Genomic DNA, 25083 nt, shown 5'->3' on the forward strand with positions numbered 1-25083 from the left:
TACTACTTACACAGGCTCGCTAAACTCGCGTATTTATATTTTATTGGGTAGTGGAGAATGGCTAGTGAGGTTTAGAGACAATTTCTTCTCGCCAATTTTTAGGAGATAAGAGCATACTTCAAACGCGCAAATTAGTTATTAAGTCGTGTAGACGTTGTAGCTATTTATATGAAATTGAAAGATATTGAAAACAACCATGAATTGGTTGAATTAATCTTTTATAATTTTGCATTTGGAAGATGTGCTAAAAATACTGGCTTGCTTCACCCGCCCCTTAACAGCTTTCACTGTTCTTTCTGCTATCTATTCCAACCTCAGTTTAATTTCATCTCCACCCACGCCAGTTATTCTCGAATACGACGGTCTTTGCATTCGTGGCGCATACACATTTTTATTACGCCATCAGAGAGCAAATTTAACACTGAATACAGAGGAGGGGACGAGAGGAGGCGAGAATAACATGGCAATGTTAGCGGGTTTATTTTTTGCTGAAGATGCTATCTTCAATCGCGTAAGCTGAGCTTGTTCCTCCGGAAGTTATGTTATAACCATGTGCTGAGATTCAATTGATTCAAGGTCTCTTTTCACTGTATATGCATGTCACATGTCACGTGGTTTCGCTCCTAGGCAAAATTTTGTGCATACAATAGCCGCAGTGCGGTGACTCAGGGTAGTCTTCTGGTAAACCTGTAAATTTAGGGGATTCCGCAAGTCTGGAAAGCCATTACATGTCGTATAAAATTACAACAGAATCTAAAAAATTATATCTGTTTTTTAATTCTAATGATTATTTTTCGCCAACTTCGAGCACGCCGGTAGATATTCTGCATTTGAACATCCCTCTCTTCTCTGCATTTCTTCAGGGTTTTCTTCCGCGTCAGCTTGTTTATAGACAACCGTATAGCCGGCTATCATGCCAGCGAATCTGTTGTCTATAAACAAGCTGACGCGGAAGAAAACCCTGAAGAAATGCAGAGATCAGACTATCGCCTCGGAAACCTACGTTCTAACATCCCTTTCTTCGTTTAATTAGGATAATACGTCAAATTTATTGAAAGTTGTTTGTGTATCCATTACTAACCTATTTTTCCTTAATTTCGACACTTTAACGGCACATAATCTCTTTTTATAGTAATGTAAATGTTAAGAAAAATTCTTTTAAATTGCAATAGAAGTCTGGAGAGAATGAGCAAGGCGGGGAATTTCAGCTTGATGGTTACGTGGCCACTCAGTTTTACAGCCCGTCCTTGGCATAATGAATGTACACACCGGCGCGAGCGTGTTCCTCGTACTGTGAATCCGTGAACATCACTGGCCTGCGGTTTTACGGGGTGAAGTTTAACCTCGCCTGTCCAAACTAACCTTCGGGTCGAAGCAGTGAGTTACTCCACTGGCCATTCCGGAACTATTTCTAAGACATTCATTTCTTTTCCGTTTAATATCTCGGTACATTCTACCTTGTTGTTTTGAAAGGGATAAAAATATTTGGTGGTCCAGTCTTCTTTTAAATATAGCATTCATTTCTCTCGGAACAGACAATAGGGTGGTTTCCTTTTATTTTTTTATCGCCTAAATTGAAAAATTATTACTCCCGGAGTACGCAATTCACGCTCTTAGATTTTCGAATGACGATATCTATTTTCCGCGATTAATCGAAAAGTGAAAATTTTCAAGCGCGCGAAAACGCGACGGCTAAGTAGGAATGACGGGAAAAGTCCGTGTGACGTATTTCTGGTTCCCCGCTGCCGTCCTGTGAGGTGACCTTGAGGCGAGGATTGAGCGCTTATACGACGCAGGCTGCTAGCAGGTAGCGGAGTACCCTGATAGCAGGTAGCGCCTGGCTTAAATAAGGATTATTATTACCCTATCAAACGAAGGAAACTTTCCGACCATAGGCAGTTTTAATAGGTGATTATTAAGAGATGTTTCCCTGAAGTTTGTGCCTCGTGCATTCATTGGTAATCTCAGACGATGTAAAACTCCTATCTACTCGTATAGAAACTAGGTCCCTGTGACGTCCCGTGGAGTCTCATCGCATGGGCGCCAATCTGGCCTTTTTCAAATGAGGTTAACACAAAAAAAATTGACCATTAACATTCGTATAAACTGGTATTTCTAAAACCAAATAGTTTGTATATTATGAATACACTAATGGTGGGTAACGAATCGCAATCAATGCCTTTCGTTTTCTTTGCTGAAGGAAACTACCCTATTCCGTTTCGTTACGGCAATTACGACTCCTACTCAAAATGTCGAAATCTGCTTTCCGCATCCTCAAAATTAGGTACCTTTAATATCACATCGATTCCTTGAATTTCTCTCGCTAGGGAATATCCATCACATGAGTGGGGAATACGAAAGAGATCAATGAAGAAGTTAGTGCTATTTTTGATTTTTGTTCGTATGAATCTTTTGTCTTTCCGGTCAACCCAGTGCGTTAAAGTCTCCCCCGCAGGAATGCTTTCCTTTAACAGGTAAGATGAGTCAGAGCCGTGAGGAAGGAACGAAAGAGGCCTAAAGTAGGAATCAGCCAATTCTTCGCAAAAGGTGGGAAGGCTACTGTATAATTCGACGGAAAAATGTACAAACAAGCCAAGTTAAGGTTAAATTGCCGCTGAAGAGAAACAAGCATCTAATTTATTTCCTATTTAGTGCAATTATATTTTTTTACTATATAGTTAGGTAGCCAAAGTTCTGATTTTTTTTTAATTTCAGGACGGAATAGGTTTTAGCCCGAACCACAAAGGATATTTAATAAGCATTTTAGTTCGTGTGTATACATTACCTATTCTAATGGTATTCATTATGCATCTTCCTTGGCCTAACGGATCGAATTTAAGCAGCTCAGATGCATTATGCTGGGAACTTTACATAATATGAGATTATTTTCCTACATATGTAGTATGTGAGGACGCTATATTGAAGTTCCCGAAAAAAGTCGAGTCGGTATTTACGGCTTGTGATAACTCGTTCCACTCACATATAATGCCTCAACCTCAAAATTAGGTTCCAAGTGATATATGTAGTTTTTCAAATTTTTTTCTGTTGCCTATATGTGAAATGTTTTCGGTCATTTAGTCCAAAGATCAATCATTTCCCATCAACCTAATTTGGTTTTCGGAACGAAAATTTTAAGTATTCATCTTTGCATGCGGTAACGTATTAATGAAATAGAACACAAAGGATATATGATCCAACGTATTTTATTATTTACAGTGATTTACTGAACCAAATATCTTTACGAAAGTGCGCATAATGATTACTTTTAACCTTAAGCCTTTCATGTAGCCTTAGAACAGTTTCGAAATATTTCTCATATAACATATTTGTTACCTTTAAAAATAGAATTTCTTCTAATCCAATGAATTTCTACTTTTACAGGAGAAATGCTTTTCCATCCAAAACATTACTCCTGAGGCCCAGTGTGACTTTGTGAAAGCAACTGAAGACTGCACCTATGGAGAGGCGTTGATTTCATATATAACCTTTATTTATTGCTCATTTGATCCTAGCCAGCAGCTCATCGGCCTGTTTACCATTGTATGTATTAATATCCCTTTGAATTTGTCACAATTTCGGGTTTTGTGAGTATAACTCTATTGCTGAAAATATTTTGGTTGCTATCACAAACTTTTCTCATTATTTCGCAGTTGTTCTGGATGTTAATTCTCTTCATTGCTCTGGGCACAACGGCTGATAGCTTGTAAGTATTGCTATTAAACGTTAAGATGTATTATAATTTTATGTATTCAACGGTGTTCGGCGAGATGTTGTGGAACATGATGATACAATGATAAATGAAGAGCAAACTTAGTGCATGTCCACAGTAATTTTATTTGGTACGACGCGTTTCAGCGACCTTACTTCGCTGTCACCAGGTACAAAATGCCAAAATGGCATTTTGGCATTTTGTTATTTATCTCTTTATTATTTTGTTATTTATCTCGTTATTTGGCTCTTCATTTATCATTATAATTTTATATTATTATATTTTTATATTATTAAACCTCGGCAGAAAGCGTGTACAGATCGAAACGTTATAGATTCGATTTGTCTCATACTTTTTCGGGGGAATGAACGCATTACTGCATTTAAAAATATTAAATTGCAGGATAGAAAACACAATAAGCGGTTTCGAGTTATGGTCCCCATCGCCGCCTTGGACCCGTGCATGAGAGAAAAAACTTCGAAAAATGCGTTTGTATTGCTATACCGTATGCAGAATTGTATAAAAATAATTAGAAGAATTATTATTCACATCATAATTACAAGTTAGAATAACTTGTTATCTGGAATATTGGTACCTCTTTGGAGAAACTCCGTACAAGGCTAGTACAAGAGGAATTTCTATTCTTTAGAGAATTACAATAATCATAATTTTTATATTATTTAAAAGAGAAAGAGAAAACCGTTATCGAAATGGAATAATGTGCCGTTTTCATATGAAGATATAGCATCAACATTTGCTGCTTTTCCGTCATGTCCTCCTTGGGCGAAGAACTTCATGAGAGTAGTTTAAAAAAGGAAGAGGAAACGTTTTGCTGGAAGCCACTTTTATCTAAATTAAATTAGAAAATGTTTCGTAATTGCCATAATGATCCACCTTTTCTTAAAAAAATACTAAAAACTGAAGGTAGAACTTCATCGCCAGTGTTAGGCAACGAAAATGGATAATGTTATGGTCTGCAGCAATCCTTTCTGCCGAGGTAGCGCACCCTATTAGATGAGGTATGTCGAAATCCCAGCGTATTCCTCCAAAATGTTTTTCTTGCCTTTGAGGATTCCAGGCAGTATTGGTATGAGTCCATCTGGAAATATTCCATCGCAGAGATGGTGGCATCAAAAATATTCCACTCAGGGCAACGAATGATAAGACCCTCTTAACCGGGTAGATTATATCCTCATATGACGCATTCGACCCATTGCTTTCGGGCAACGTCAAGTGAATCGATGTCATTATTTCGGAGCCATTCGAGAGAAGACTTGAGGATGTTTGTGTATACTTGTTGCCCGAGAGGAATAAACAACGCCGTTGAGCAGATAAATACTCCGTGACTCCGTTCTCCTGAATTTTCTATGTAGCCAGTTATCTGTTGGTCGGGTTCAACGTCCAGCCTGCACAACCCTTACGATGGGCATTAGGGATGTAAAAGGGGACAAATAAGATGTTAAATGATGTTTGCTGCTCCTTTTTCTTGACCAATGAGGCATGCTGAAGTAAAGGGTGTGGCCAAATACATCGTAGTGTGCTAATTCCATTCGTAATCCTCCTGCACATGTTCTCTTTGGTCTTTTCTCTGTCGACTAAAATCCAAAATAATGTTATTCTAAGGCAAGGAATACAATCAGCTAGAAAAAACAAACTGAATATACTTCCAATCCGGAGGTAAAAAATGACCGAGTGTGAACTTTTCATTCACTCATGTGCGAGTGCAAGGGATTCACGAGGGTCACTTTTTGATTTACCGGAGTGAATGAGAGAGGTAATTACGCGAGTGATTGGGTAAGATGATCGTTAGATTTTTTTGCTTGTGTGAATTTCTCTAAGTTCTCTGTGTTCTCTCAGGTCTGACAATGAGTGAAAGATTGCTTTCTTGTTATTGAGTTACTGACACGGACTTGTAATCTTTTCTCTGATGCCTTCCTAATCCTTCCTTTATTCTCTATGTCTTACCTCCTTGCCTATCAAGATTAGGGCCTTGGGGATACCATTTCATCCATTTGCATTCCCTTTTAATTGCTTGATTTGTACATCAAATCTCCAATTCGGTCATAATAGTTAAATGTAATAAAGCATTTCTCCAAATAGGATCTCACACACAATGGATAAAATGAATATAAGTTTCATTGCTTTTAAACTATAACATTTTCTCTGGTGTATTTAAATGTGTAAGTTTGTTACTAAACAGGTAGTCTCTGGTAAAAAAAAAGAAATAAAATATTTCGTTTACCCTACATACACCAGACATTAAAACCCTCCCCTACTCTTGAAAAATAATCCGCCTTTCAGTGGGATGTCGTTACGACTTTTAAATTGCTCCATTTGGGTGCTGACTCATTTATAGCCCCTTTCTTGCGATAAAAGCAAGCTTATCAAATTTCTTATTCGAATGAGTAAATTATGGGTTCGGATTTTCGTTTATTACACTCAATTTCGTATTATTTTTAAATTCTCATTCATCTGTTCCCGCATTCCCAGTCAAAAATCGCCATGCTAACTGCTAAGGTTTCCAAAGTAAAACCGCAGGATCCCTATAATTGGGCCATTACTATTTGATTGATTTCAAGGAAGATTTACTTGAGGATCCGCTTATGAAATGGGCGAAAAAAGTATACGGAATTTTTTAATCGGGTTTATTGTGACCTCGGCGGAGGTTATCACTACTGCTCTGGTCAATGGTGTTTTCGGAGCACATCACAATCGTGTATTCATGTTTGTTGTTGTGCCGCCTGTTCGCTCTCATTGGCGCCTGTTGTTTGAAACTTTTCCTCGCCAGCAGAATTTCTTCCACAATAAATCCTGAGTTTTTTTCCTCCATCGTCTTCCGGGTTTGTTACTGACACTGGTGCAGGATTAATTTTTTTCGATGTTGTGGTGGCTGCATAAGTATTGATGACATTTGTTTACCAAATGAGGTTATATGCTTCGTAAGATCTCTTGAGAAGAACTCCTAGATTGGAATACTGGTCCTGATTATACACTGTGGCTAATTATAAAATGTGTGGTTTTTAGGAAACCACACTGCAAATACCTGGGGATTCCTTCATTTTCCTTCGCTTCCGTATCATTATCATATATATTTATGTTCTTTCGAACATAACTTTTCCCGTAACTAATGCTTTTAGTTGCCGCACACAACTGACCCAAATACTATGCCATGATTTGTAAATCAGACGATGTTTTTTAACCGGTATAGTTTTATTTCTTCATGGTTGTAATCATGCTTCTTCATTAAGATCCGAGATCTTACAGGCTAATTTTTTTGTTATTTTCCATGGCATCACGAAGCAGGAATATTAGGAAAATACCTCTTAATGTATACCTCCTAATTTAATGTGATGATATTCAGTAATATAGTTTATATTTCGTCTTTAAGAATTAAGTTTCCTCTTTATTTAGTCTCTCATGTAATTCTGGATTCCAAGCCATTTACGGAGTTGTGCCGGTTTTTTCCAACTGACTACTGACACAGCTGATTCTTCAAGAACACTAAATTTACATAAATAATAACTGAAGTATGTTAGATGGTCAAAGAATAGTTGAACTAACAGATATAATAAGTATCGCCGAGGTCACGGAATCGATGTTCTTTCGATATTTAAATTAAACTGCCCATTGGTAATTTATCTCTCTCCTCCATGTGACTTCTGTCCCCCTTTTCCATTTCTTAAACTCAAATGCACACTCTGCGGCGAGCAGTTGATGATCGGTGAACAATTAGATTCGTCTCTCATCTGTGCATTCTACTTGATCAAGGCGTTCGAATCGTCTTCGCTTCCGTGCGTAACGGCTCTTCGAGTGGTATGAATTATGCGCTGCAGACACGCTACCCCGTTGTCTCACGCCGTATGCTCTTGGCTCTCCCATAGATGTGTCAGTATCGATGTCTTCGGAAGAAAATAAAAGCAGTGTTGTACGTAGCGACCTCAGCATTATATCCAAGTGAGACTATTTATTCATTCGCGTTTGTCGTGATGTTGCAGGAGAGAGCAGAAGAGCATTCAAACACGAATGCCGCATTATTTGATATTCCATCCATGTGGGGATCCCACACATGCATTTGAATTCGCGCCTCTTAGTGAATTGTATTAGGAGTTATAAAGTTATATAAGCGCCCATTAGATCACATAACAATCTGTCTCAAAATATCCATATCTCGATGAAATATTTTTATACTTTTTTGTTTATGAAAAACATAGAATGTCGTTTAGTTTTCGGAGAGGGATTAATTCAGATGTTATTATTTTACAAAAGCACATATGAGTTGAATAGTTTAAATTCATAGTTATAAAAGAAGGTTTAACCGATGAAGTGTGTTTAACGATAGGAAGAGTAAACTTTATTTTGTTCGGCGAGCCTATTGGCATAGGCGGATCTAGAGGGGGGAAGGGCACGGGGGAACCGGCCCCCCCTAAACCCTTAAAAAATATGCAACATTATTAATACGGTCCCATTATCATTGAGCTCGTTTTGTATAACGAGGTACCCCAGTGTCTCCCCCAAAAACAAAATCCTGGATATGGCCTTGCTTGTGCCCCCACCAGAAAGAAATCCTGGATCCGCCCCTGCCTTTTGGCAATTTCCTCTTTCTTCGTATTTGGGATATATGAGGGAAGCGAAACCTATTAATGTCCCATGAGAATATTTTCCCAAATTCGCTATTATTTTCTTCTTTCCAGAAGTTGAGTTCTACAATATAATTGTAATAAATCAAGAAGGGAAAATGTGTAATATTTACTTGGATATGTTTACGTATTAGCTTTATCGGCTTCCCAAGAGAAAAGGAGGCATTGAATAAAAGTACAGGTAGGCGTATTGGCTCATTGGTAGGCGTTTAAAGTGGCTGCAGTAGGTAATACAAGAGTGTGGAATTAATTCTTTGCTCACACGCACTCTCACCAATTATTTCTGCGAGAATTCTTCATATTACTTTGAGTCTTTTTGCGGCATCACACATCCCTTTCTCGTCGACTCGAAAAACAAGCTGGAAATTTTATAGGTTTTATGAAATAAGTGGTGTAAGTTATCAAGTAAATTTGATGAGATGGGAGTGCATGGCATAATTCACGTGAGGGATATGAATACTGTAAAATTATGTCTGTAATTCCCCGCATGATTTTAGCCTTGCAAAAGGCAATATGACCTCATTATTTCCACTTATCTGACTTTTGACCACCCCAAGAAATATTTTTGAGTCAATGTCCTTGCTTCGGTGACAATCATGGCGATTTCTTGTTATTTTTTTCGTTTGCGCGTGAGAATGGTTACCAGTGAAACTACATTATTTGTGTATTTCATGTAACTTCCTCTCAAGGTTTTGCCCTGCACTTACTGTGATTGCCAAAATCCTGAGACTCTCTGAAAACCTCGCGGGAGTCACTGTTTTGGCCTTTGGAAATGGATCTCCTGATGTCTTTACTGCGGTCGCGGGTGCAGCATCGGGACGCACCGAGCTAGTTTACGGAGAATTATTCGGTAATATTTACAATTTTTTAAAATCGAGTTCTTTTCAGTTAAATGGCAAATTTACTATCTAAAGTCTGTTCATGAATAATTTTCTCAATTGACGCTTTACAGGTTCAGGAATGTTTGTAACAACAGTGGTAGCTGGTCTTATATGTATTATTTGTCCTTTCGTGGTAATGGAACGCCCATTCCTTCGGGACACGATATTCTACATGGGAGCTGCATTCTGGGCTTTTTATGTTTTCTACAAGGGGAAGATCTCATTGTGGGAATCTATCGGTGAGTTAATTTTTTCAAATTCATATTCATGTGCTATATGCAGTCGCACATACTTGCATTAATTACTAGGAGTATTCATAATTTTTTTTAATTAATGAGTGTTATTAGTTGAATTTATTGGTAAATCTAGACGATTTGAAATTGATACGATTCGTTTAACCTTTTACAGGTTTCGTTATTCTCTACTTCTTCTACATAATAGTCGTTGTGGGAGGGAGAGCTTGCGAGCGGTGGAAGCATAAAGGTAAGGTATAGAAATTTTCTTTCATTTGTTCAAATTTCATATAAAGATTTTAGTAACCTTTGATTTGTGTCCTGAAAGTAATTTCTAATAAAATAAAATAGCCTATGCATGCACCTTTCTGGTCGTGTTTGCGTTTATGTTTTGTCAAAAAAAAACAAGGAACGTGGACACAACGAGGATGAATACCTGTATCTAGTGTCCCAACTCGAAGAGATTGAGCAAATTTTCAAGTCTCTTTTTACGTAATAGGTATATACATCACGATAGGTTCCGGACATGAATTGTGATTAATACGTAAGAATCCACTTCCATTTCAGGTAATTTTGCGATCAAATATTGTCCAATGAAAAGTGTTATAGCTCATTGAATTGCTCACAGCTAAAACTTGTATGAAAAATCAATTATTGAAAATTGGGGTATGAATTTTCAAGCAGTATAAGTGTGTCTGGCCACGTACAGCATTTTTGAAGACGTCCTTCGATAAAAAATGTTTTAATACTGGACGGTGGTGCTCTTCAACCATAGCAACCCTTATCTTTATTTTTCCTCGCTTTCATTATTTTCTCCGCCGCGCACTATCTCGTGAAATCAAATGGGGACATGCTACCATAGTCTCCAGCATCAGATGAAAACAACAATTCCGAGGGTAACATACGCCGGTGCTCTTCGGATTTAGATCATCGTCTCACAACTTACCTCGTGGACTGACCATTTCCGTTGAAATCGTCCAGTGAATCATCTCCCCATTCAACCTGCGTATCCCGGCTACTTTCTCCTATTCATACTTAACTTGCTGGCCACCCGGCGTTCCTCGGGAATGATAGTACCCAGAGGAGTGGGAAACTTGGAACCTCCCTCCACCACGATGCATCTGACGGTTAACTAAAATTGAAGTGACACGGTGAGCGGAAGACGCTGAACAGTAAACAATGGAAAAAACTATTTCCGTATAACGCGCACGGGATCAGCTTATACCCCGCTCCAAAACATTCATCGTTACGTGTGCGTACGTTCGTAGACCAAAAACATCGTGTGAACGTATACCCCAGCAAAAAGGTTTGCACCGAGAGGATGAATAGGCGTGTGCTATGTCCTTTGAGTTATGTTTTCCCTTTGAGCGTGTCAATAGGTGTGCTTACTCCAATCGCAGAAGTTGTGTGATGTGATGCAACAAACTGTAATGAGAAAACGACGCTAAGGACGCAACCAAAAGTAGCCCTTAGGGTTTGGGAGTATGAGATTTACTAACTTTGGTCGCAATCCGTGCAGCCGAATGTAAACGCATAGCGGACAGACAAACAAACATCCTCTTTCATATATATTTAGAAAGATAAATGCCATTCCTATCCGCTCACTTACGAAGGTAGCATTGGGGTAAGGTAAGGCTTGGGTGTGTAGAGGTTTGGTGCTTCCGATTCTGATTTTTGTCAAAAATATTTCAGGCCATAGTAGAAAAGATAAAAGTTCTTCCTTCATAGGAAAGATCTCGAATAAGATATTCCATAAGAACTCGAGAACTTTATCCTTGCGTATAAGAACTAGGAGCGTTTTTTTGGTGACGTCATGGTATTTCAGTTCAATATTCAACTGAAAGACATTTACTTATCCCTGAATATTACACCTGAAGATGATGCTTATTCATTGAAATATGGGACGTAACTTTTTTTATAATCCCTTACTAAATATATCTATGCATCATCCCCTGTGAACCGTATTTCGTTTCATTCGCTACCATATATGAAACTCGGCCGTCACATCTTGAAGAAAATGTTTAGAAAAGTGATAATTAAGTCAAGGTACTTACTCTTCTTTTCCTTCGGCAAGATCGTTGAAAATTAATAAAATAATCATGTTACGTATAAATTTCATACATTTTTCTGTTGTATTTTCCGTTTTTAATTTGATTCTCAAACTAGCTACACCTCGCTCTAAATTATTGACTGTTCGATCTGTAAAAGTATCTATGCTAGTGAATTCGTGATGTACTAGATCCATCATAAAAGGTAAATTTTGCATTTTAGGTTACCTTTTCCAAATTATCTCGATGTTGATGAGGAGAGAGAAATATCCTCGTGCCAAAGATTAAACTTGATCGCTCTCTGACGTTCTGGGAGATTTTCTATGGTGTTGGGTTTCAGTTTTCCATCCCACAACTCCTTTTCGCTGATAACCGTACTTCTTTACAAATAACTCTGTGGTCTTTGTTGCATTTTTAAAATACATAGGCAGACCATATAATCATCAAAACATCGAGTATTTATGCATTTCTCAGTGATCTGATGGTTCTATTGCAGCATTTTAATTTAGATTTCCAATCCCGTAGGAGCCTCTCAACATGATTATGTAAACGTTCATTAGGCGGCTGAAATATATTTTAATCTACGTTTTCCGTTGAAGAAAAGAATATCCATTTTCGTGTACATTTAGGAAAATGATAACTTCGTTTTCCGAAGCATTTACGACCCAGCCATAAACCAATTATCACCGCTCACCTCACCGCCACCGGTGTCGGTTTGTGGCAGGAATGAGGAAATGGTGTTAAGATGAGGGAATCGCGTCTGCATCGCCATCGATATGACCGCAACTTAGCCTTCCATCCATTAAGCTATAAATGGATCTTAAAGTGTCATCTGTCGAAGGAATGATGACTGCTTTCAGAGTATCTCTATAGGAAGGAGGGCCGAAATGGTGTAGTATCTCTCTTAAATGAAAAAAGACCAGCCCAGACCTCTATGTGCTAAAAGTGGGTACAAAAGCTCACTTCGGTTCTTAAGATGTTCGTAAATAATATCATATGAGAACCTGATTGGACGCAATATTTAATTTTCGTTCTCCTCTGGTGAAAGCTGCACAATAAAGGGAATATATTCACTTTGTTCTATTTCGTTGCTCTAATCTTACCCAGTTATCTTTTTTCTGAATTCATAAAATCATTTTCTTCCTATATTTATTTTTAAAAATTCATTATATTAGTGCTTTTTTATGAGAACTTTATTTTTGGAATAAAAGAGCTTTTGTGCAAATATAATCGATCATTAGTCCTCAACGAATCTTAACTTCTAAATATTAACGTGAAAATTTATTGGCAAAGTTGTGCATTTAATAATAAGTAATTGGTTATTTCTAATCGTTGTAGTGATAATACGTTGAGATAACAGAATTTAGCATGACGTGCTTGCCTTTCTTTCCCACTTTCATCGATTGGTGATGTCGTGTAATGGTCAATTATGTTATTTGTCTGTACTGGGCATGAGCGCTGGCACTGATGCATTTTTGAGGTCTTGTAATTCGATGAGCATGGCGTGAGCCGCCGACTTAGATATCTTCAATAGGAAGATGGATTATATGTGTGTTCACTTAGATCGTTTTAATGTCCTTATCAAGTCAAAGACTGGGATTATTTCGTCTCATTACCTCTTTCTCACGAATAATTCACGTATTTACAATATATGGTTTCCACCAATGTCACGGTCGCAGAATTCTGGAAGTGGGTAGTTTGGAGTGAGGGGGAGGGCAGTATTGGGTGATGGTGGGTATTTTTGGGGGAAGATTACTTTAATCTTTGGAGGGCTTTCATTCATTGAGATTCTTTGAATAAGGCACTTTTAGATGGGGATTTTATTTCTGGGGATGAAGTCTACCGTAGGTCTCAATGAGAGATAACATTTTTTGTGGAGATCAGGTAGGTGTGGTGGCAATAGGGTTGACTTCCCACCCCCGTGGGCTTGGATTCGAATCCCGGAGGTGGCAGAGGACTTTCAGAGATTGGTCGATCCCTGCTTGAATGTTGTGTGGAGGACATTTCAAGCGCAACACTCCGCCCGTCGGATGGGACGTCAAACCTTGGTCCTCTTGGCGCCTTTCGTTAGGAATAGGCTAATACCGAAGCCGCGGCGGTGGAGAGAAACCCGGCGCGCCGGCGCGCCGGGTTTCTCTCCACCATTCCCTCCCTACCATTTTATCAGGGCGCAAATGACCTCAATTATCGGTTTCTTCCTCCAAATACTATACCAACATTAGTTGTTTATAACACGAATCAGGGCTAGAGGTTCCTCATATATTTAATATTTTCTCCTCGTTAACATGCCGGTAAGAGAAAATAAAACTCTTGATAAAATAAAACTCTTGATAAAATAAAACTCTTGATAAAATAAACTTGAGAAATATAAAAATTAAGTAAATTTGTGACCTCATTAGCTGTGTCTTGTATTGTACTCTATTTTTTTACAGTTTCGGGAAGCTATCATCTACGGCAAGTTTTGGAGCATGAGAGAAAGAGAGCATCTGTAGATAGTTTGGCAAACATTCATCATTCTGCCAAGTCCTCAGTGTGTGGTAAGTTCTATGTCTTATTATGATTATTTATGGTTTTTAATTTTTGCATATATTAAATGGGCGTGTTGATGGCTAACAAACTTTACAGCGTCTAATCAATTCTGCTCAGAAGCCTTGGGAAACCGACAAGGTTTGGCCCCCAATGCAACAAGTAGATAGGACCAATATTTATCACTACGTACTTCTGGCTACCAACTATTTCAGTAAGCCCATTGCTGGATGTGGTTTATGGTGTGGTGGAATATTTGGGAAGATTTTATTAATTACTAATGATGCTTCACAGTACCGAAGTGTACCGTTCGAGCATAGTTAACACATTAGGTATAATCCAATGTTGTTTCCAAGTAACATTAAAAGTGAATACATTTTCAGCTCTATTCAGTAAAGATTTAACCCTCTCTGTGCTATCCTTCTTCCTGGGTTACTGGCGAGGAATGCAGAGGGTATTTTCATAAAACGTAGCGACTAGGAAAAAAACAATACAAAGCCATTTTATTGGATATCCATGTGTGTTTTTTTAATTGATGAGGTAAAACTGGTTAATATTGGCAAAATACGTTAACGTTTACTGAAATAAGTTATAGCAATGTAATAAGCTATAGGAAATTAAATAATGGACTTCGTAAGAGCCGATATATCGGCCCGCCGCACGAAAAGGGACCGCGTGCTCTTTTGTGCTGTAAAGTTTAATGGCGAAATATGTAGCTGCCACAATAATTATGATTGAGAAGAAAATGTTCACATTTTTAAAACGAGAAGTCTTGAAATTAAAATTCTCCCAGAAGCAGCTCTGGGTTAGAAAGGGTTAATAGCCATCGCATGCGTGGCGGGTGGCACATTTCAGGGTACCTTAATGCACGAAATTTAACTTGCATGGATAAGACAACTCTTACAAATCGTGATCTCAATGATGACGATCCTGCAGGGGCCCCAGGGCTAAAGCCCCGGACATCAGCTGGAAGCCCTGGGCTCTTTCAGAAACTTCCAATTTCATTGGACCCTAACAATACGAGAGCTACGGCTCGCCGTTCGTAGTGTCTCGCGTGTATGAAATACCGCTCTCAAGCGCCGTCGTCTTTCTTCTCGCACTCTTCAAAGATCTAATGTCGTAATTATAATGTACATCGGGGATGGCGGCTCCATCCCGCTTCCTTTTGGTTCAGTTTTAACATTTTAACTCTATGGTTTTCACATTTTTAACTATAACTCCGTGCGCTTTACACTCTTTTGCCCTTTGGAGAGTCCCGTGCTGGACCTGTTCTTAGGGCGGTGGACCAGGAGCGCAGCTAGGAATTAAGGCTGGAGGAGGTTTAGGTGCAACTGATACCGGTGTGTGTGGGGGTATGGAATACCCACCAGGATAAGCGGTAGGTGCGATATTAATAAATTACGGAATTTTAAGGTAAATGGTTCAAAATAGTGAGTTTTACGGCTTTCTGAGGGGTATTTTATTAATCCTTACACAATTGTATTAGCGATATCAGAGAGTATGAGGGTTCAGGACGAACCCTTCGAGGATACAACGCACCGGGGCCGGGAACCAAGCCCGTGGCTTATACGCCCGATCACCCGGGGAGGGGCTGGAGAGGAAGGGAAAAGGAAAGAGGTGCCGCCGCGATAGGAGCCCGACGACGCCTCTGGGAAAGGAGAGGAGCGGAAGGAACGGGACGGGGAAAACACCTCAGAGCTATAGAAGCGAAGAGGGCCCTACTAACAGCGAAACCAAGAAAAGCTATTAATGTTCGACCGACTTTGGAGAATCATTCTATGAGGAAGAATGTTCCAACGATCATATCGTTAGATAATTAGCGATATCAATTCAATTAAGTAAAATGGATTAATGTTAAAAATTTCTCTGAGCTCTGGGGGGGGGGCTTTATCCCCCAAAACCCCCCTCGCTGCGCCACTGCGGTGGACGGCCATGGCTAGAGGGCGTCAGGCACACTATGCAGGGGGAGGACTGCCGAAATGATCCAGAATGAATTATATTAATTTAAATTATTTTTTGTTTACTCAATACGGTGTTAATTATTCTGTTAAAGGAGACATCATTGAAATCAAGTTGACCGCTCATTGTTGGTATTCTGACTGTAAAATTTGTCAGTTTCGGAAAGGAGGGCGCCAAAGATTTCCAGGCTGGAGGGGGAACCGGGATACGACCCAGTGTCCCAGCAGCCCAGCATAGGCCTACCTTTGGGGCTCTTTTCCTTATTGCTGCCTGGGCCATTGGCCAAACCACCCCTTCACTCAGGGCCGGTTCTAGACATTTTTCTAGAGTGAGCAAACAATATTCCACCCCCCCCCCCCCCTCTCATATATAACTTGAGATTAAGTAGGGATTCTCTCTGAATACATTATAAAATAAATACAAATATTTATAAAAATTCAGAGTAACAAATGCAAATTAATCAATAAATACAACACAAGTCAGCTTTCAAGAAATTTGACCATTTCTTTGCTCGACAAATTAAAACAAACTTAAGTAGTTTATACGAAGAACACTAAAAAGAGATTTTTCTAGCTTTCATTTTGGAAAATTCATATTGAAGATTGGACTGAATTGATTAGCACTGAACATTGGACTGAGCGCTTAGGCACCCCCTTTTCTTGGTGCCGTACGTGGCTGCATACTATGGTTACCACTTGAACCGGCCCTGCCTTCACTAGCTAGGTTTTGGAGCTTACCTAAACGACATAGCCATCTTCAGCAGAGGGGTGAAGCAAGGGTGGGTGTGGGGAGTGTAATTACCTCAAAAAGATTTTCCCTAATATGAGCGAACCCATGAGTTGTTTTTGATATTTTTTACATTGTTTCTTTGGCAACACACGGAAAAAATGCCATCGTGCCCTACTTTAAGTCATTTTCCAATGTTTTTTTAAGTCATCATTATATTTTTCATTTTAGTTAAGTCATGGGTGACTCAAGTGATGACCAGACGCTTCGCCACTGATTCTTAACTATTTTGTATAAAAAATTTGCCTCTCAAATTTTTTGTGTATTATATCTGTTAGGAATTTTAAATTCAAGTCAAGTTAACCATGCCATTGTAACACTATATGCCGAAAGTCTAACATAGGATCAAGATCATGGTTGAGGAAAAGAGAATTTGATGGAAAATGTATGTGATTTAAGTGTTACCCTGTGTACATATTTTATGTTATAGGCAATTATAAAAATGGTTTAGCAAAAGGAGATCAATTATTGATAAAATGGTAAAATAAAATTTAGTAGTAAAAGAAAAGGCAAAAATCTGAACAAATTTTCTGTCATTTTCTCATCTTTGGCCCATGTAGGGGTTATGGGGTACTGTGGTAATTAACCTCACTTCAATAAAGTACACGAAAGTAAATTCGACCACGTTTATTGCGATGGTAAGCGATACACTTGCTCAATGTCTCTCTTGCGCGATAGTCCTTCTCAGTTGCCGTTTTCGTCAGTGTCTCTCTCTCGCGGCGCCTTCCTGGCGCTAGGTTCTGCGTACCCTGGTGGTGGCAGCAGGGACCTCAGGGTCCCAGGGCAATGACCTTGGCCAGGTGGCTGGCCTTGGTGGCAGCGATTGAAATGAAGAGCTCTGCCACAGCCCATTTCTTTGATTACTATGTAAAAAATCTCTATGATGCATGCCCATTTCATTTTGTCTGACCTAATGCTGGTGGATTTCTGCTTTTCTTTCAGTGGATCTTGCGTTGCAAGCTGAACAAATTTGTCAATTGGCATTGCTATCCGAGGCTCGTGATGGAGACCGGCTGAGAAATGGAGTCTCTTCAGAAGCTGTTGAGCATTGTACCACCCCTTTAATAATTAGTGAGTACCAATTAAAATTTGGTCTTAAAATTGATGTTACTTTCTGTGACACAATTAAATTCATGCCTTTGTTTGTTGGATGATTAAAAATATTTTTTATAATATATTCCTATATAGTAACATATTCTTCCTCACTGTTACTCACTGATGAATTTTATTCAATAAGTCATGAAAGTTGCTTCCCTCTCAAAAAGTCTGTTGTGCCATAATAGATAGAAGAGCCAGTATTGGAAGGGTCTGTGGTCATTTGGTTTAATAAGTAAATAACATGACAAACTCTCTTGTCACTTTCAGTATAGGATTTAAGAAATTTGGTGTTGTATGGGTAGAAATAAAAAAGAATCAATTGATTGGATTGCAGTGATTTTTTATTGCATTAATAGAATTAGCACAAAAACAAAATTTTGTGAACAAGGAATTTGGAAAGAGGAACAGGTAGATCATCCATTAATCGTACTAATTTGATTTTATGGCACAATTTTTCTGGGTATTGAGCAGAAAGAAATTTGTAGCTTTTATTAATACTTGTCATATATGAGATTTAATTCTGTATTTTTTCCAATGAACACAATAAGGAGCTACAAATGGAGAAAACTTCTGCAATTTACTGAAGGATGCTATTGCCGAAATCAACCCAATTAATAAGGAAACGTGGTATGACTCCAGGTGGTATTCTCGTATTTTTTTAGTGATTAAGGTAAGGAACAGGAGTAATTTCCTATGTTGAATTAAAAAGCTGCTGAGTCATGGCTTAATGTGTCTTTTGATTAAATTGCAGATGCCTGTTTTCATCATTTTAAAACTACTGGTTCCAGTTGTTAACTACACTTCCGAAAGAGATGGATGGTGCAAGTTACTAAATGTTTTTCATTGCATTACTACACCACTGTTTTGTGCATTTGCCACAGGCTGTAAGTATAATGGCTACAGCAGTTCTTCATTAATTTCTTGAAGTATAGAAAATTCATTTTATTGTTAAAGATGCATGTACACTATTTTGAGGGATCTCAGGTTTTCCCTGTTCATTGACTAGGGAAGATTTTTTCTCTTGGTTGCGGTGCTATTGCATTCTTTATTTACAATGAGACTTATTTGGATAAATTTTAACTGAAGTAGCATAACAACGCATTGCATTTAATTTTCCATTTTGCTTTTAAATGTTAAAATATTTGTATGCAATGAATTAGATCCAAGTTGAGGCATCTCACATCAGCGAAAATGGAGGCGTATGAAAACCATTCCTATCACTAATTGTCAATATGTATGATTTCTATGAGTACCTGTTGAACCTCTTACATATTTGTCATTTTTCAGTGGCTAATTACAATCTCCTGGCAAATTTTGAAGACAAAACACTTCCATTTTGGGTGATACTGCTATTAGTATGCTCTGGAATATCAATAACTGTCTTCTGCACATCAAAACATAGGAAACCACCCAGTTATCATGCTGTAAGTAGAAAAATCAGCTTGTATGCAGTGCTGTAGTTGGGCCGGTACGGCGTACTCCCTAAAATCCCAACTAGCTATAAGCGTACCGGTTAAACTACCTTTTCAAATAGGTACAATACATTATTACGGAGGCTTCCGCGGTTAGTTATTTGGTGATGGTTTTCCGGGTTTACACCGCGTTGATACATGTTTTGCGGACGACAGTTTCGGGCGCGTTCCAGCTCCCGTCTTCGGGTCCAAATGATTTGCAGATCTGTGATCCTTATTTATTTACAGCTAGTCAGACGGATGTTGATTTTTTAATTCCATTGTTGGAAAAGCCGTTTGAAAGATGAGGATAAAGGATAGCCGTCTTCCCTATTGAAGTTATTTGGGTGACTCGCTATTTCAATCGCCTCCCTTATCAGCCTAGGGAAATATTTATTTTCCCTGGCGATGATTTTCGATTCCTTGAAAAGTATGACGTGCCCAGGTTCCGACCATGCATGCTCTGCAACCGCAGAAAGACTAAAATTTTTCTTTTCGGTTGCCTTAAGATGTTCATTTATTCTGCATTTGAGGGATCTAGATGTTTGCCTGATGTATGATAAACCACAGGAACACGTTACTTCATACACTCCTTCATAGATATCTGTTGGATGACGATCTTTTTCACTCCGGAGGAGGTCAGAGGTCTAAATAAGGATCACAGATCTGCAAAAATTTTTGGACCCGAAGACGGGAGCTGGAACGCGCCCGAAACTGTCGTCCGCAAAACATGTATCAACGCGGTGTAAACCCGGAAAACCATCACCAAGGTACAATACATGTTCAGCCGTTGGCAAATTTTGGGTGAGTACGACCTAAATTTTTTCCCAACTACAGCACTGCTTTTATGTAAAATAAAGAGTGGTAGAGCTGCTAGATCTCATTGAGAAAACTGATGCTCCTTCGAACTGCATGTTTGTAATTGTATATATGTAGTCCTATTCACCATGTGTATTCATATGTAATACGTCAGGTTAATGAAGACCAAACCAATGGATGGAGGAAGATTCATGACTGGATTAAGAAAAAAAAAATATTCCTAAAAATTTTTGTTATAACTTCACTGCCTAAATTATATTTTCTTCTTCATACAGGCATTCGCATTCCTTGGTTTTGTTGGATCCATTGTTCTGATTTACATGGTAGCAAATGAAATCATCTCATTGCTTCGCACTGTTGGAATATTCTTTCAAATAAATGAGACATCATTAGGGCTGACTGTTCTTGCTTGGGGCAACAGCATAGGAGGTGAGTAACACTATGCTATCAGAATGAGTGTCTGCCTCAGACCTGGGTGGATTACTTCTGCTTTTTTTCACACTTAATTACTTCTTTTAGAGTGATTTCAAAATGTGTAGCGTTACTTAAATCATGTGATTATTTTTTATATTTAAGAATATTAATTTTTTTAGTTTACATCAGGTGGGATTTAATTTTTCAAAATTAAACTTTGTCGCAAATCCCTCCTCATTCGTGAAAACTCTGCTTCCGCTAGATTAATTGTAAGTAAGGGACACACAGATTCTTTCCCAAATTAGTGCGTGAGGGACTGAATCAATATCTACCTTACTTGGATTAAGTGCAGAGCAGATATGTGTGACAGCAAGAAACAATAATGGAAGTAGCTATCATTGATCACTGACTCAGTGATACAACCTGGAGTTTGGATTGGGTAGGTGAAGGTAAAACTCATCCAAAACTTAGCCATAAGTGTGTGATATTTACACCTCTAGGGTTAGGGGGCCAGTTATTTTCCTTGGGCCACCTACTACTTTCAGGATATTTAATTGGGGATCTATTAAGGCTTCTCCGGAATTTGATCCCAGAACCCCTCAATCAGCATCTCAATGCTCTACTATCTGGGCTATCACTCTCCTTTGTAGCTTTGTATGTGCTCATGAGAGCCTTTGGACGATACCTACCTGTTTCTCCTTGGTTCTGTATTTAGGTTACACTTCATACATCACAAGCTATTTACAGGATTACTTATTCAAGATCATTATTGTAGGTACATTAGTAGTTGTATTCAAGATGATCTATTGTGAACACTGCTTATTTATATCAGCTGTTTTTTATAAAGAGCTTTCTTGAGAAAGACAGTATCTTAGCTTCCCAAGTAGCTTAATCACAATTTTAATGCACCAAAAAAATTGTTATATGTACTATTTTCACCCATATACCGGATGTATAAACATTTAATTATTATTACATACAAATCAAGCGATTTGATCTCAACATTAATCAAATCAAAAACAATACTTAAAGCTAAAATTCATATTGTGCATGTAAAAAAGCTTTTAGGAATGAATTTATCTTTAACATTCTAATATTTTTATATCTTTAGATATTATGTTATACATTTTAATAAAAATCTTTTTTATTTATTTCAGATTTTGTGACTGATCTGACAATTGCTCGACAAGGGTATGAAAGAATGGGGTTCTCAGCGTGCTTTGGAGGACCTTTATTTAGTATCCTTTACATAATTTATAATGACTGGAGAAATGTCGATTTAAAAATTTTCAATTCAACTTTTCAATTTTTTGATTCAATATGCTGGCTAAGTATATCTGGTTTTGAATTTCATGAAATAATCTCATTGCAATACCATAAACTTCCTTAACTCTCGATAAAGATTCTCTCCTTGGCATTGGTGTATCGTTCACTATAGCTTGTGTTCAAAATGATGGTGAACCAATCCTGGTAAGTCTAAGAAAAACTTGTTTCATTTTTCAAGCAAGAATTTGTCTGTTTTAAATTAGTTTTTTATCTATTCCCTTGAAACTTTCATACCATATTAAATCATTACTTATATCATTTTGAAATTCATCTCACATAATGTAGTATTGAAATGCATTTGAGACTTATCACTTTTCTTATTTTTTTAGTTGACCTATGGTGGACCTGCTCCAATTCTCACAGCCTTTATATTCATCAGTTTGATCAGCTCTTTCATTGCATTTCCTGCTATGAAATTCAAAGCTAATCGCTGTTATGGATATTATTTAATTAGTCTTTATGTTCTTTTTGTGGCATTGACTGTTACTTTTGAATGTGGATATCTTCCTTTATACAGCATGTTTAAATAATCCAAAGGGCATAGTGCATCTATTTAATGTGATCTACGTTAAGGTGTGATCTAATCATTTATTTAGTATGTTGATGCAGTTTATCTGCTGATGTGTGGTATGTTCATTAAATGTAGTTCTACCTCATTTGTTGACAATTATGGTCCTGTTATAATTTTTATACAACTTTTTATGGAGGAACTTGAAGAGAGCTGCTGAACTTCAATATTGCGCATCTTTATAAGATGATATTTATAATCTGTGACTAGTCTTTTCTGTTTCACAGATGAATTAATATCAAGACATATTATTTGATGGCTGTTGTATATTTATGCAATGTATATTTTCATGTTTTGCTCATGTAAATCCTATATTTACATGTTTAAGTAAAAGACAAGTGTAATGTCATTATATCTTCAAATGAAATAATTTTTACCACCCTCATGCCTATAAAAGCAATAATTTAAAGTTGATAAAAGAGCATTTTGCACAGTTAGTGTACATTTATGTATAATATTATTTAACGATACTCAACATCAAGGTCTATTTTATCGGTTTATATAAGATGTCTTATCTTCAAGTGATAAATAAAGTGTTTTCTAAGCATTGTTTTAACACCAAATAATTTAATTTTGACCACAGTTTACTAAACTGGAGAAAGATTTTGTTTTAAAATCCATTCATGATCAACTCATTCGATATTTCTCCTCATCTGAGTATTATTCAAATTATTTCACATACCTATTAACCAGGAGTATTCACTCCTGGTTATTTATTTTAAACTAAATATATATTTATATATGTATATATATTTATTTTAAAGTAAAAAAATGCGACCAGATCCAATTTCCAGTCCAGATCAAGGTAGTTTCACCAACAATCCTGTTGCATCTTCAGGTCAGAAGTGAAGTTTGATGCAGATGTATGTACTAAAATTAGAAAATTAATAGACAAGATTACTCTTTGGCCTAATTTAGGGATGGGAACTAAGAGAATATATTGCAAACTTAATCGAGAAAAGTTCAAAATCCCAAAACTTGCCAATGAGAATTAACAATCGGGGTATTCCCATTCTGAGGCAGTTGGAATACTGCGACCCGAACACAGTGGCAAATGCAACACTTGTAGTTTTGAACATGTCAGTGGCAGATCAAGCAAGGGGCTAAGGGGGCCAATGTTATCCCTTTGACTCCCTTTAGAGTATCCTATCTATACTAGGATATGATGGTAATTTTGTTCCTACCCCCCACTTCTGGAGGGAGGTTACCCCCTCCCCCCCCCCCCCGACCCCTCAACCTATCTCCCTCTTGTCCCTATCCTGGATCCACCACTGGCACATGAGATGACAACATTTTCTGAGCTTCCACTGGGTTGTTTGTTGCCTGATGGGGCAGCATTTTCAACAACGATCCCACTATCATCTTCAGGTCAGAAGAGGAGTTTGATGTGGAATGGGACTGTATTGAATTTCTCAATGTTCATTGGGGTTGCAGTCATTTTTCAGCCAACATTTACGACTTCCCCACAATCCACCTCTGTAAGAATGTGGCAGGGGGACAACAGCTGTTAATAAAACAATTGTTAATTACATTAACAGCAGCAGGTGGAGGGTTCTCAGTTCAATATGTAATGTCAGCTTTTTCACAAATCTTAGTGTGTTGAACTGCTGAACAACCAAGGGTAACTGATAAAACTCGCAGAACAATTGATGCTTATAATTTAAAACCAATGTAAAACACATTGTTTTTGCTAGTCCTTAGCATCTATGACATTGCAAGAAAAGAAACAGTGCACTGTTTTATGGAATCTTTCATCACCGAGAAAAGTTCCTGCACGTCATGGTCAATGGAAATTATGGATTTAAGTCTTCAAAATAATTTATGAAATCACTGTTAAGCCTCATGATGTAGTAGGAAGAAAAGTACTTCCATGGGTAATGTTAAGTGTGCTTTTCTAAGTCAAATTAGCAGACACAATCACATGATCATGGTTACTGAACATCGTTAATTTTTAACTCCATGCACACGACTCTAGTGGGGAGCCAATGGCTGTGCGTTTTTGTGTCCATATTATCAATGCGAAAACAATGCATTTTAAATTTTAACTATAAATTATTACATGAACCAAGCTGTATGTTAGAGCTTTAAACTGAGTTTTATATTCCTGATGGTTTAGTTTACCGAATCCATAAGTTTTCGATGCTATTCCTCGCCAGTGCAAGTTACATACTCTATTGTGAAATTTCAGGCAGATGTTAAAACGGCTAAGGTTAATTCTCAGATATTACATGAAACCTCCAATGCTAAACTCAAGTACGAATGAAATGTCTCATAATTTTAGCTATAATAGGTGATAAAAATAATTAATGTACGGAAAAATTATACAAGGGAAAGTATATCAGCGATTTTTTTGTTCAAATTTTATTCTATGCTTCTTAAACACCGGGCTTGTCGTATACGCATAAGTATTAACTGAATAATAAATTAAAAATTAATTAAAGTTCTATTCAGTGAGTGGTAATTTTTATTACGCAGTTATTAAGCGAGTTTTAACTTGTTTTTGTTGGCCTTCAGGCATTAAATGGTCGAAGACCGAGTAGATAAAAAATTGACTGCCACATATGCAAGTTTGAATTGCCGCCACTGATTCGCGAAGTAGTTCTTCATTTGTTTTAATAGGGCAAAAAA

At 37.8% G+C, this 25083-nt stretch overlaps 1 protein-coding gene across 1 annotated transcript in view; it reads left to right on the top strand.

Moving 5' to 3' along the window:
• LOC124166642 (mitochondrial sodium/calcium exchanger protein) overlaps positions 1-22817 on the top strand; it is a 37722-nt gene extending 14905 nt beyond the window's left edge. The window contains exons 2-15 of the mRNA XM_046544262.1: positions 3382-3540; positions 3651-3703; positions 9036-9196; positions 9299-9466; positions 9636-9710; positions 13941-14045; positions 17722-17850; positions 18426-18547; positions 18629-18761; positions 19165-19301; positions 20423-20576; positions 21719-21799; positions 21964-22031; positions 22217-22817. Coding sequence (XP_046400218.1) covers positions 3382-3540; positions 3651-3703; positions 9036-9196; positions 9299-9466; positions 9636-9710; positions 13941-14045; positions 17722-17850; positions 18426-18547; positions 18629-18761; positions 19165-19301; positions 20423-20576; positions 21719-21799; positions 21964-22031; positions 22217-22417 — 1746 coding nt within the window. The 3' untranslated portion in view covers positions 22418-22817. The remainder of the gene's footprint in view (positions 1-3381; positions 3541-3650; positions 3704-9035; positions 9197-9298; positions 9467-9635; positions 9711-13940; positions 14046-17721; positions 17851-18425; positions 18548-18628; positions 18762-19164; positions 19302-20422; positions 20577-21718; positions 21800-21963; positions 22032-22216) is intronic.
• Positions 22818-25083: the final 2266 nt, after the last annotated feature.

Source organism: Ischnura elegans, chromosome 1 (assembly GCF_921293095.1).
Source record: "Ischnura elegans chromosome 1, ioIscEleg1.1, whole genome shotgun sequence".
Classification (NCBI taxonomy): Eukaryota; Metazoa; Arthropoda; class Insecta; order Odonata; family Coenagrionidae; genus Ischnura; species Ischnura elegans.